This window comes from Zalophus californianus, chromosome 16, assembly GCF_009762305.2.
Source record: "Zalophus californianus isolate mZalCal1 chromosome 16, mZalCal1.pri.v2, whole genome shotgun sequence".
NCBI lineage: Eukaryota > Metazoa > Chordata > Mammalia > Carnivora > Otariidae > Zalophus > Zalophus californianus.
Window position 1 is genome coordinate 4,433,052 of NC_045610.1, and position 14,664 is coordinate 4,447,715.

Sequence of the window (14,664 nt, forward strand, 5' to 3'; positions counted from 1 at the left end):
CCCGATTTGGGGTTGGCACAGCCCCGGACCACTCGCAGGATGAGCATCTGGGTGTGGGGGTCAGCCCGGCCTCAGGACCCCCTCTGCTCACCACACAAAACAGGACCCCAAATCAGGTCCCAGCTGCACCTCCCAGAGCTGACCCAGCAGCTCTCTGGGCGGGGGGGGGGGGGGGGGGGCGGGGGGGGGCAGCGCCTCTGAAGCAGAGTCTGGGGGCCTCCCTTGGGGACACACTGATCTACGTTCCGTCATTCATCAAGGCTCCCCTACTTCCGGTAGCTGGTATAGCAACCCCAGCAGGCTCTGGGGCGACTTCAAGCTTGTGACCAACCACAGCTTTGACAGACATTTTCAAAGCATCAACGCATCCAGCTTCGCCTACCCTGGACCCTCCCGAGCTCTCAAGTGGTACGCCAGGGCATTTGCCCAAACTGGGCCACCTGGGAGGACGATGGAGTCCGCGTGGTAGGGGCTCAAGCTCCGCTATCCTGTGACAGGTGCAGGGCTCTCTTGCCGGCTCATCCATGCCAGGAAGGGGGATGAGGGAGGGGAGCCTCTGGTGTGGTCAGTGGAGGAAATTAGAGCCCCGGGCGGAATATCTCTTTTGTCTGTATTCTTCCAGCTCTCCACTTTGAGGCTGGCTGTTTTCCAAGTGTCTCTGCAGGGGTGGAGAGAGATCGCCATCATCCACAAACCTGGATTTGGGGACCACTGTGTCCGAGGCTCTATGGAATGAAGCCGGACATAGAGGTTGTCCTTCTCCCTGTAACTCGGGCCAGGACGGGAGTGCGAGTAATGGCATTGTAAGGGCACGTTCACCGTGTGGGTGTTGGCACCTTCCCACTCTCTGCCCTCCTGGTGATGCAGTCTCAGCCAGGGCTGGGCAGGGGGTGACCCCAGGCTCCTCCAGGCACCTTGGGCTCTGTGCTTGCTGCCAATGGCCCGTGGCTATTGTTCCGACATCATCCACATAAATCTATGTCATATATATGCACTATATGTCCCTACATCACACACACACACACACACACACACACACACACACACACACATCCCAGTAGCACTTCACGAAAGGGCCCCAAAGGAATGACTCCTCCATCACAGGGAGACTACCTACTAGCTAGAAGTTGGTTTCTAAATATTATTCCGTACTAAGGAACCGGGCTCCTTGGAGAAATAGCTCATTCTAGATGAGATGTCAGGTCGATCTGGAACATCTTATTATTCTGGGAGGTTAGAGACCGTGCAAAGAATGATGTGATCTCGCAAAAGGACCCAGGCGCCTGCAGAGAGAAGTTCCAACAAGCCAAATTTGGGACAATTTGAGCATGGTTATGGATAATGACTACAAATGAGTAACTTCAAAAGGCAGTGGGGGGGGGGGAGTATTTCTTTATGGAAGAATGCCCATAAAAATGGATAAAGCATCACAAAATCACCATTTGCAAACCCCAACGTCAAAATGGATTCAGGCCACGGTCACCAAGGATGCTCAAAGCATTGAGTGAAAAGCCTGTGAAGGAACAGGAGATGCCCATGGTCTCACACGATCATCCCCCCGATTGCTGGCTAATTAAAAAGGGAAAATGTACCCTTGCAAAGGGATCATCGCATTAACCGGGAGCTCAAACCCCCGGTTAGCATCGCTGGTAGGGTGCTAACCTGGGAGGCCCCAGGTGGTAGATATTCGTGCCAGAGATGTTAGCCCCGAGTCTAAGCATAAGAAAACAATTAGACTAAGCATGTGGGTTATTCTAAACTGAGCTGGTCTCTTCCCAAATAGAGTCACCAGGGGTTAAGACAAAGGACCAAATGTATGGCGAATACAGTCTAGATTAAAAGAAGCTAAAATCCAGAAATGAGATGAAATCGTAAATCGTAAATGGAATACTATTTGGCCATAAAAAAGGAACATGGTGCTAATACACCTGCAACATTCCCGGACCTTGAAACATGGTTGTAAGTGCAAGAAGCCAGACCCAAAAGACCACATGGGGTGCGATTCCACGTATATGAGCTGTCCAGAAGAGAGGCAAATCCATGGAGACAGAAAGTAGATTAGTGGGTGCCAAAGGCTTCTGGGGATTCTTTCTGGGGTGATGAAAACGCTCCAACACTGATTATGATGATGATCGTGTAACTCTGTGACCACCACGCTGTGCATTTTAAATGGCTGAATTGTAGGCTGTGAGAATTATATCTCAATAAAGCCCCCAAAACGGAAACTAAAGAGATCCAGCCAACAATGTATCCACGTGAGAAACCGGAATGGACCCTGGACTGGGGAGAAAAGCAGCTATAAAAGACATATTGAGGACAAACGGGGAGTTTGAGTAGCAAGTATAGATACTAGATGAAAATACCCAATTAATGTTTTCTCATGTGGGCTAACGATATCCCGTTCATGTTTTCCCCTGGAGAGATATGCTCTGAAATGTGCCCAATTAAAACAAATGTCAGGGGGTTCCTGGGTGGCTCAGTTGGTTGAGGGTCTGCCTTTGGCTCAGGTCTTGATCTCAGGTCCTGGGATCGAGGCCTCTGCTCAGCAGGGAGCCTGCTTCTCCCTCTGCCACTCCCCCTGCTTGTGCTCTCTCTCTCTCTCTCTGTCAAATAAATAAAATCTTTTAAAAAGTAAAATAAAATACACTATATCAAAAACTAATGATGTAATGTATGGTGATTAACATAACAATAAAAATTTTTTTTAAAAAAGTAAAATAAAATAAAACAGTATGTTAGACTTTGCTTTAGAATAATCCCAGGGGAAGGAAAGAATGGGGGTATAAATGAAACACAATTGGCCGAATAATCGTTGCGGTTAAATGATTAGTCCCTAGGACTTTATTATAGCATATGCCTTCTACTTTTCTAAATGTTTGCCAATGTGCATAACAAAAGTTTTTTTTTTTTTATGTCTTTTGCCTATGATTCTAGAAAGTTTTTCTCTTTCCCTTTTTTAAAAGTCCCTCCCCAGCCTGGTCTCCTCCTCTTGCCTGGGTCACTCTGCCATTACTGGGAGGTGAGAGCCCCGGGGGGTGGTGAGCTACAAAGCGGTGCTGGGTAGACCCACGAGCCTGGGCTGGGCACAAGCGGCAGGGGGGGGCAGAGGGAGAGGGAGAAGCAGGTCTTTTGACCCTGTCTCCCAGCCCCGTGAATAGCCTGGGTCCCACCTCCTCGGCAGGCGGGATCCAGAATGAAACCTCTCCACGACTTCCCAGTACGGCTGGAACAAACCCAAGCTCCTCACAATAGGCCAGGGCAGACTCCTCCAGCCCCTGCCCCCCTTCCGCCCTCCCTGCACTGCTGATTCAGGAAATCACAGCCCCACTCAGCCTCTGTGAGTTCGTTGAAACCGCTGCTTTCCTTCGCCTCCGCTGGGCATCCACATGTGCTGTTCCCTCCACCTGGAAGGCTATTCCCCACCACCACCACCCTGGGCCAAGCTAACCCCTCAGCCACCTGTCCAGTCTTAGCTTACTCTCGCTTCTTCTGGAGCCCGTCACTGACATTTCCAGCACCCCCTGTGGCCACCCGAGCAAGTACCCAGAGCACAGACTTCCTCCAGCACTTACCACGGCCGACACGAAATGATCATTTATCTCCTGTCTCCTCCGGCACCAGTTACAAGCCTCCACCAAGGCAGGGGCTCTGACTGCCTGTGACTCAGAGCCTGGCCACGAAGGAGACGCTCAAAGGAACACGTGTCGCTGGACTGAGGAGGGTCCCCGTTAGGTGGGTGAGTCTCAGCATCTTACCTCCACCTCAAGCTCCCTTCTCCAACGGGACCCTGAACTTTCCAAGCCCTCGGTCCCACCCCCTCTCTCCTCTCCCACGTAGGAAGCCAGAACAACGGAAAGGTTGGTCACAAAAGGGCCCGGGTAGGGTAGGTCACTTACCCAGCCCCGTACCCACTCCACATGCACAGGGATCAGAGGGATCCCACCACTGGCGGGCAGGCAGGGGACAGGCCAGGACATGCTTCTGCAAAGGAGGCCAGCAAAACTCAGCCTCTGATGTCCCAGCCTCCCAGGCTGGTGGGCCCCATTTATCCAGGATTGGGGCAGCCCGCCCCAGGGTTGCAAGCCAGAAACCTCCACTGGGTGGCACCAGATCACCACCACCTGTGCCCAGCCATCTGGTCTCCCAGGACTAAGGTAGGAGCAGGTAGGCACCCCCTGGGCTGCAGGGCACCCAGCCGGCAGTCCTGCCCATGACAGGGCACAGTAGGGACACGTTCCTCCCGCCACCAACATTCTAATTTCCCTGATGAGTCTGCTTAAGGGGGAACAGCTCACAGAAAAAAGAACACACAGGGCTTTGAGCAAACCCTGGGCAAGCCGCTTAACCCACCTCCAACCCTGTATCTCAAATGGCCCTGTGTTCATTTGCTCATTCGTTCATTCTTCAGGTACTACTACGCCATAATTGTTATCCATTGTAACTGGCAGCCTGGGACCGTGTGAGTAAACACTACACTCGCCAAAGAGCACTGTATATACTTTTGGGGATCATTTGTTGGCGGCACTCCCTGGAACACTAAAACTTCTCATCCTGGGGGGGCCTGGGTGGCTCAGTCGGTAAAGCGTCTGCCTTCATCTCAGGTCATGATCCCAGGGTCCCGGGATCAAGCCCCGCATCGGGCTCCCTGCTCCGCGGGAAGCCTGCTTCTCCCTCTCCCTCTGCCCCCCCCCCCCCCCGGCTTGTGCTCACTTTCCCTCTGTCAAATGAAGAAATAAAATCTTTCTAAAAAAAAAAAAAACCTCTCATCCTATTTCTGCGATTGGCCCGCACGCTGCGTTATTTTTGTTACTTTGATGATATCTCAACTCTCCACATTATCATCCGGAAAGAATCCACTCCACCTGCTCCTTAAAGCAGTTGCTCCCTGCCCTCTCCTGGGTCTCCACAGCTAGCCTACCCCGCATCCCCAAGTACCAGCACCCTGCTTCTCATAATGTGCACGGTACCTGCCTTCTACTCAAGTAAAATGTGTTCCTTCTAAGAAACGTGCAAGATCCTGCAAAGTATAAAGAAAATAGAAAGTACTTTAGACCAAGGTTTCTCAACCTCAATACCACTGTATTTTCGAACTGGATAATTCTTTGCTGCGGGGGCGGTCCTGTGCTGTATGGGATGACTGGTCATATTCCAGGACCCTCCTCACTAGCTGCCAGCCAGGAGTACCCCCTCCCCAGCCGTGACAACCGAAATGTCTCCAAACAAATGTCTCCGATGGAGAATCAGTCTTAGACGCAGATAGGACCAACATCACCGTCCTGATTTCTTTTTCTTCTACTCCTTTGTCTTCACGAACATGTGGATTTCCTCCTCGCAAGTAAGACTGGCTGTGTATGGAGTGTGCGTGCTGCTTTTCCCACTCAATATTAGGTTCTCAGTCTTTTCCTAAATTCATGACATTTTCTTCAGAAATGGGCTTTCTCCTGCCTGCATCAAAGAACAGGCTGGCTATGCGGGGCCAAAATCCACTGTACCCATCTCCCCTGTTGCTGGACAGTTCGGTTGGGTCCACTGCTGCAGAGCCGTAAATAACGCTCAAGGAACACGCTTCCCACACAAATCAGAATCCCTGAATGTATTCCAAGAACAGATGCTGAAGGGCGATGTTCCTGGGTCCAAGCAGAGAAGGTTATAGCAATAAACGTTAAAAAAAAAAACAAAAAAGTTCGGGAACAACTTCACAGTATTTTGGGGCTGGGGGGTAGCGCCAGCTTGGTCAGGTTATGTGATAACACAGCAGAATTTAGGCTGGTGTCTTCAGAAAACAGTCCACAGTCAGGTGGTAAATCAGCTTCATGCCAAATAGATTGATAGAGGCTGTGTTGCAAAGGCCTGCGGTGGAGGGCTTGGCAGAAAACACACAATACCGGGGCGTGTGTGATGTGTGCCATGAGCAGGGGCGTGAAGGGGGCGTGCGCGCGCACACACACACACACACGCACACACACACACGTGCGCTGTGCACTATCGACCAGGCCCAGATCCTCTTCGCTCAAGGCACGGTCTTCTGACCAGCATCACCGGCATCCCCAGCGTCATCAGCATCCCCAGCATCATCAGCATCACCAGCATCATTAAGCATCATCCGGGAACTGCTTGGAAACAGAACTTCAGGATCTTTCCTAGACCTCCCGAATCAGAATCTACATTTTAACAAGAGGCCTGGGTGATGATTGAGTCCATCAGAATGTAAGAAGTTTCCGCCCACACGGACGTCCAGATTCTTTTCCAGAGCACTAGCCGAACCGAACCTGAGCCCAATGCTCAGCCTCCTAAGACCACTTCATGAAGCTTCCAGAAAGGAATGCTCTTGCCTGCATTAAAGCTGAGTGTTACATTTTAGCCGACTGCAGCAACAGATCATGAGGCCTTTCTTTCTGGTGCACAGGACCCACCGTTGGGGGTAACAAGCAGCTACTCTCATCCTGAGCACCGGCAACTATTACAATCACCATCATCATCCCTGGGGCCTGGAAAGGGCTGACAGAGTCTGCAGCCCTCATTAAGAACATCTCCTGGATATAACTGATGGACAGAATAAATAAGCCAATCCTCACGTCCTTAGACGCAGCTTTACACAACTCAAAACACCAAGGGGCTCAGCATTGAGGTCCAGACTGACCACTCAGGATTCATGTCACTTGCACGAGTCGCTTAAGCAGCCTGAGACTCGGTGGCCTCGCCTTTAAGACGGGAAAGGTACAGACAGCTGTCTGCACAGGTGTCAACGGATAGGATGAATGAGAAAACAGGATGGAGGGCGCCTGGGTGGCTCAGTTGGTTAAGCGACTGCCTTTGGCTCAGGTCATGATCCTGGAGTCCCGGGATCGAGTCCCGCATCGGGCTCCTTGCTCGGCGGGGAGTCTGTTTCTCCCTCCGACCCTCCCCTCTCTCATGTGCTCTCTCTCTCTCTCTCTCTCATTCTCGCTCTCTCAAATAAATAAATAAATAAAATCTTTAAAAAAAAAGAGAAAACAGGATGGAAATGAATCTTAAACCATTCTCCCGTTTCCTCCCATCCCATCAAGGTCTTGCTGCTATTAAAGGTGAGAAAACATTTTATAGAATTCCGTTCTGAGTGAAGTCTGGGGCGGGGAAAGGGGGTGTGTAGAAGAAGGAAAGTGGCCTGGCCCCATCCATATCCTTAAAGTGACAGAAACCGAGACGGTATTTATCAGGAATCCAGACGGCAGGATGGACCCCTCTGCCCCAGCGATGGTTACAATCCCCCACCATCACCCCACTCCAACCACCCTCAACTTCTAGAGAAAACCAACAAACCCCAATCGCCCCCTCTCCCCCAGTCACGGTACACAGGAACGACCCAGATATACCAGCCACTTTCTACTTGGGGCACACCCGGGCTGTGGTCACCTGGAGCCCCATGCGGTGCTGTCTTCACGACACCTCCCTGGTGACCCCTACCTCCCATAACACAACCCCTTACCTGGGAATCACCGGTGGATTTTCGGACACTCATGTGGGCAGTCTCGGGAGGGTGCGCTGGGGTCCCTGCCACGTGGTATCCATTCACTGCGGGAAAGAAACACTGCTCAGATGCCATGCCGGCCACACACGGGCAACACCAACTGCCTGCAACCGCGGTCCCTTCCCCCACGTCACTGTCTGCCAGCCTCTGAGATGTCTCGCTCGGCCAGGACCATCTCTTGGGATCTGACCAGGGTTCGCGGAGCTGGAGATGGTCCGCAAGCATCTCTCTAATCCCCAGCTCCCAACTGTGCAGCTCTGGGGGGACTGCGTTTCTTTCTGAACCAGAGACGGACATGTTTCCGTGACAGGAGGTGGGGTCACCGCAGTCCACAGCCATCACTTGAAAATGCCACATCAGTTGTGGCCACTGGTGCTGACGCCACGGAGGCAGGCGGCCCCTCCACCACCTGGTGGCATCTCCCCAGAGGAACGCCCCCACCCTCGCCCTCACAGCACTGTAATACCAGTATAGAATGGAAAGAGCACAGGGTTTACTGGTTTCTGTGAAATTTGGCTTTGCTGATTAATAGCCGGGGGGGATCACAGGCCATCCCTTTTGAGTCTCAGTTTTCCTAAAGTTAAAAAAAAAAAAAGGAAAAATATTCAAGGCTGCAAAATTCTACCCCCATGACACTCACTCATGCTCCCAAGGTGAGCTGATCAACCTGCTCTCTTATGGAGGCGGGGGGGGGGGGCAGGGCTGGCTTGTAGCATTTCCCAGTTTCCACTGGGAAACTGCCAATTCAAAGCTCCGAACACCCCCACAGGCTCCTGATGCCACAAGTATACATGCGACCCGTGCAATCTCGGGTCCCAGAGGGGACACTGCTCTCTGCCCCCTCGCAGACATGGTTACGTGAGCTTAGGGAGCAGTTCCTCCTCTGTGAGCCTCAGCTTCTGGATCTGTGAAATGGGGATAATCCTCCCCAGTCTCCAAACCTACTCAGTTGGCATGAAAATCCAATGGGGGCAGTATACTTGCGAAAGGGGGCTTTAGTCATTAAGTAATTCATGAAAAGGGGCGAGGGACAGATGGAGGGAGGGAAGACCACTTCTTCTGCTCCTGCATCCAATCGCCTTGAGCCCCAAGCCTGCGTGAGCTCTAGTAGACACCAGGGAAGCATGCTTTCCACATGCCCCAGGCTTGGAGGAATTGCTGGAACATACAGACTGCACAGGTCGAACCCAGGACCCCGAGATCATGACCCAAACTGAGGTCCAACGCATGCATGGCTCTTGTTGGGAGCATGCTGCAGTGTGGCAGGAAACAAGGGGAGAGGTTGGCTGAAAGTCACTAACATCTACTGATCTGCTGCAGGCAAGCAATGGGGTGATGAAGCAATGGGGGTGATGAAGGCCACCCCATGTGGGAACCGTTTTCATGCTGGGGGATGTCCCCCACTCTCTGCCATTTGCAGTGAAAAATGCAGTGCCCCCTGCGAGCAGAAACACAGACGCCTCCCTCAGCAGACCCCTCTGGGCAGATGGGCTTCTCCCTGATCTGCAGGGCTGGCCTGATACCTTGGAAGTGGGTGGGCACAGACACAGGAAGGCGACAGAAAACTGGGCATGTGGCTGGCCCCCAGTGCAGCGGCTTGGGGAAGCAACAACCACCAAGAAATTAACCCGCATGGCCAGTTACAGCCCTGGTCTGCACTCAGGCCCCTCGGCAGCCGGTTACATGCTGATACTAAACCCATGAGCACGTTGGTGTAAGGGGAGCTGGGGGTGTGATTCGAAGAGCATCATGGAATGTTGAGGGGATCGAGGAGAAGCTACTCAGGTCAGCATCAGCTATGCCAGGAAGGGCACTAGGCTGATGATAAATACAACCCACAATGAAGGCATAGCATTCGAGAACTGTCATTTATCAAACAGCATAGCACTGAAATGGATAAAAGACATATGCCGGAGAATCTCAAGACGACAGGAGAAAACCTTAGTTACACCGCTTTCAGTCGATGACTGAGTAGACAAAAGTGAGGATGTAGACTATCTCAGTAATTTCATTTAGAAGCCTGAATGAACTAGATACTAAATATCATGGGCTACGAACAAAGATAACATCTTTTTTTTAAAGATTTTATTTATTTATTTGAGAGAGAGAGAGAGAGAGAGATGAGTGCGGGGAGGGGCAGAGGGAGAAGCAGACTCCCTGCTGAGCAGGGAGCCCGATGCAGGGCTCGATCCCAGGACCCCGAGATCATGACCCAAGCTGAAGGCAGATGCTTAACTGACTGAGCCACCCAGATGCCCAAGATAACATCTTTTGCCAACAAGCCACGGAACATTTTAAAAGGCCTGGGCATACTGAAGCCACAAATAAGGTGTTGCTAAATTGCAAAAGGCATTAAGAACACAGGCCACATTCTTTGACCAGAATGCAATAAAAGCAGATATTAGTAATGAAAGAACAAATACACAAGATCCCCATCCCTCCAACAACCAAACACTTGGAAATTTCAGAAAATGCCCTCCTAATGTCAGGTCAAAGAAGAATTTAAAAGCCGGAATTACACAATATTTAGAAAATAATCAGGAAGAACATATCAAAACAGATGGGATAAGGCTTGAATTATATTTGGAGGAAAACCCATAGCCTTCATTATTCCATTACCAAAACCAAGGAAATACAAATAAATGGACTAAACATTCAAATTAAGAATTCAGAAAAACCTTTAAAAGCCAACAGAGTAAACCAAAGGAAAACATGAGAAGGGGATATAAATATGGCACTAGAAACGAACCAGTTAGGAAACAGGATGACATTCACAACTCAGGCGAGTTCTCTTTGTGTGGGGGTGGCTTTCGGCAGGGGGAAATCACAACAATAAAAAAGCAGGTCAGCCCATCTAATCTGAGACTGAGAGAGCACATGAATGCTCAGAATGTAGAGTTAGAAAGAAAACATAAGCAGATCTCATGAGAGATTTTTTTAAAATGCAAGCACATAGGATTTATAACTACATGCTAATAAAAACATAGCCTTCCATAAGAATCAAATGATCAAAAACGGTTTCAAAGGACACTAGAAACACCAAAATGAATAAAACCTTTGAAAAATGACCTCCCTCCAAAAGGCACTGGACCCAGACGGTTTTACGGGCAACTTGGCTTAAACGCTCAATGAAGAAACACCTAGACACAAACTATACCAAAATATACCAAGTGGAAACGTGGTAAATTTCCCAGTTGATTATACAAAAATCAGCATTACCCTGATCCTGAAAATCTACCAAAGACCACAGAAGAACCGAACCACAGTTCCGTGTGACTACAAACACGAAATATGTCAACTCTTACCCGAGCAGGTCTTAGCTAGGAAGGAGTCACTACCTTTGATGATACTGGGCCGTGCCCAGCCCCTTCCGACCCCCACCTCCTCCCCTCATAGCACCTAAAAGTGCACCCTCAGTACACCGCTGTCTGTCTTTGCTTCCAGCATCCCCCAGGCGCCCCGCCCGCCACATGAACGGCGGCCAGGAACTGGCAAATGCAGGGGCATTCTGCCCCTAATCCATTCTCTTGTTCTCACTTCAGTTCTGAGCTGTCAGCTGCTGGCTAATTACTTTCCATGTCAAAACAATTACTGGGAAAGAAAAAATAATTTCCCATCCAACCATTTCTCCCCACCCAGCAGCTCTCCCCTGCCTGGTCTTGCTGTGTTTCACTCTACCAGTCCCAGGCACACTCAGAAAAGCGATCGGTGGAGATCTGAAAAGTGATGGCTCACCCACGAGCGTCCCTGATTATTTCCAGTCCTCTCAGCTTACCAGGGGTTAGATGCAAAACAAGTAAGGCCAGAAGTGGGTGCTTCTGAAGCCTCCAGCCTCCAGCGGGTGGGAGTGGGATTAAAATAAAATTGGTCAAGGACTGCTCATAACCATAAGGAACATAATTCAGTCTGGGGATATTAAAAAAAATAAAAAGTAAAATGCCAAATTCAGCTGTTTTTAAAATAAGAAAAAGGGAACAGAAAGCCCTTATGTAGTAACTTTCATAATTTCAAACACAAATATAAACACACACGCACACATTTCATTCCTCTTTGCGGGCAGTCAGACAGAAGGAGGGCTTGAGAGACCCACCCATTCACACATTCAACACGGCAGAATGCAGAGTTTCCCCGGGCATGCGACACATGACACCAATTTGGCAGGATGTTCATTCTAAGTGCAAAGCAGTGAAGGTAAAGGGTAGAGTCCTATGATCCAAAGACTTTGGGACAGGTGCCCCCATTATTCAGATATAAATTGCTTTATTACAGGAGGTCTTTTTATTTTTTTTATTTTTTTTTTATTTTTTTTTAAAAGATTTTATTTATTTATTTGAGAGAGAGAGAATGAGAGAGAGAGCATGAGAGGGAAGAGGGTCAGAGGGAGAAGCAGACTCCCCGCTGAGCAGGGAGCCCGATGCGGGACTCGATCCCGGGACTCCAGGATCATGACCTGAGCCGAAGGCAGTCGCTCAACCAACTGAGCCACCCAGGCGTCCCAGGAGGTCTTTTTAAATACAGGCACACCTCAGAGATATTGCAGGTTGGGTTCCAGACCACCACAATAAAGCGAACGTCATAATAAGGACAGTCAAATGAATGTTTTGATTTCTCGGTGCACATAAAAGTTATGTTTAGGCTACACTCTATTAAAGTGTGCAATAACGTTATATCTAAAAAAATGTACATACTTAATTTAAAAATCCTTTATAGCTTAAAAGAAACCATTAGCCATCATCTGAGCTTTCAGGGAGTCCTCATCTTTTGGCTGGTGGAGGGTCTTGCCTCAGTGTTGATGGCTGCCGGATGCTCAGGGTGGTGGCCGCTAAAGGCTGGGGTGACTGGCAATTTCTTAAAATAAGACAACAGTGAAATTTGCTGCATCGATTGACTCTTCCTTTCACTAACGATTTCTCTGTAGCAGGTGATGCTGTTTGACAGCATTTGACCCACAGGAGAACTTCCTTCAAAATCAGAGTTGGCCCCCTCAAACCCTGCTGCTGCTTTATCAACGAAGTTCATGGAATATTCTCGACCCTTTGTTGTTGTTTCAACAATCTTCACAGCATCTTCACCAGCAGTAGATTCCACCTCAAGAAGCCACGTTCTTTGCTCATCCACAAGAAGCCACTCCTCATCCATTCAAGTTTGATCATGAGATCGCAGCCATTCCACCCCATTTCTTGGCTCCGCCTGATTCTAGGTCTCCCGCTATTTCTACCACATCTGCAGTGACCTCCTCCACTCGAGTCTTGACCCCCCTCAGAGTCATCCTTGACGGTTGGAAATGACTGCCTCCACACTCTTGTTTGTGTTGCTATTTTGACCTCATGAATCATGAATGTTCTTAATGGCATGTAGAAGGGAGAATCCTTTCCAGAAGGTTTTCAATTTACTCTGCCCAGATCCATCAGAGGAACCACTACCTTTGGCAGCTAGAGCCTTACAAAATAGATTTCTCACATAATAAAACTTGAAGGTCAAAGTGACTCCTTGACCCAAGGGCTACAGATGACTGTCGCGTTGGCAGGCATGCAAACAACACGCATCTCACTGCCCATCTCCACCAGAGCTCTGGGAAGACCAGGTGCATGGTCAACGAGCAGTCATATTTTGAAAAGAACCCTTTTTTTCTGAGCAGTGGGCCTCTACAGTTAACTATGTCATAAACAGATATGCTGTCAAGCAGGCTTTGTTGTTCCATTGATAGAGCAAAGGCAGAGTAGACTTAGCATCATACCACAGAACCCATTTTGGGAACAGCTGTGGCTGTAAGAAGGCGGGTTTTGAAGTCGGGTGAACCAAGGCACACATCGGGGCCAGCATTGTGCTCAGCACCTCGGAAGGTACTATGGGCACAATCCCTGCCTCACACCCTCACCACACCCTGTGTAGTCAAGGAAGTTTGCGTGTCTACCCACTCGCTCTGTGTTGGGGGGGGAGCAGTGTTACATTAGAATCTTCCGGTCTGGAAACACCTGTCTGGCCACCTGGTTTTCACGGTCTTCCCTGACTGTCTAAAATGTAAACTGGATTCCCCAAAATAGAACCCACAATACATCTGCCCGTGTGGTTGTACATGGTTGCAAGCCTGTAGCTAAGGTCCACAGCATCGATGTTAAATAGGCTTCGGTGAGGTCCTCCGGGGCCTCAGCTGACGAGATCCAGTAAGGAACACACAAGCCCCCTTCCAGTGGGAGGTGTCCTGTGATCTGGAGGCAGGCCCTTCACCTAAGGATGATCCCTCAGTGGGCTCAAGCCCTCAGGCCGGGCAAAGCCAGAATGTGAACCCAGGTCTCCTGATAACTCCCACTCCCTCACCAGCAGGATGACTCAGAAAGAGATGGATTTCCTCCAGCCTTTAAGAAACAAACACACAAACGAACGCTCAATGCACATCCCAGGCCTGGAAGCTCAGAAAGGAATTCACTCTCCACACCTGCCCCGGCTGATAACTGAGCCACTAGGCAGAGGTAGCTATTTAAATCCTAACCGATTACATTTATTTATTTATGTATTTTAAAGATTTTTTTTTTCTTCTAAAGATTTTATTTATTTGAGAGAGAGAGAGAGAACACAAAGAGAGACAGTGAGAGGGAGAAGCAGACTCCCCGCTGAGCAGAGAGCCCGATGCGGGGCTCGATCCCAGGACCCTGAGATCATGACCTGAGCCAAAATCAAGAGTTGGATGCTTAACTGACTGAGCCACCCAGGAGTCCCTCTAACCAATTAAATTTAAATAAAATATAAATGCCATGTGGTACCCAGAACTGGATCCCAGAACAGAAAGAGGACACTAGTGGAAAAACTGGTGACATCTGCGTAAAATTTAGTTAACGGTGACATAAAACGTTCATTTCTTACTCTTGACAGGCACACCCCAGTTATGTAGGACATTAACTGTCGGGGAAACTGAGACCAGGGTATATAAGAACTCTCTGTACCGGCTTCATAATTCCTCCGTAAACCCAAAATTACTCCAAAATAAAAAAATATATATGTATTAAATAAAGTAAAATTAAGTTAAGAATTCAGCTCCTCGGCTGCACTGGACACATTCCACGCGTCCATTAGCCATGTGCCTGATGTTACCACAGTGGACAGCGTAGATACAGCACATTTCTGTTATCCCAGAAAGTTCTACTGGACCACACTGCTCT

General features: G+C 49.4%; 1 protein-coding gene across 6 annotated transcripts in view; it reads right to left on the reverse strand.

Moving 5' to 3' along the window:
• GAS7 (growth arrest specific 7) overlaps positions 1 to 14,664 on the reverse strand; it is a 198,210-nt gene that overhangs the window by 36,997 nt on the left and 146,549 nt on the right. For all 6 annotated transcript variants that reach the window (XM_027625377.2, XM_027625376.2, XM_027625381.2 and 3 more), the window contains one exon: positions 7,466 to 7,551. In XM_027625377.2, coding sequence (XP_027481178.2) covers positions 7,466 to 7,551 — 86 coding nt within the window. The remainder of the gene's footprint in view (positions 1 to 7,465; positions 7,552 to 14,664) is intronic.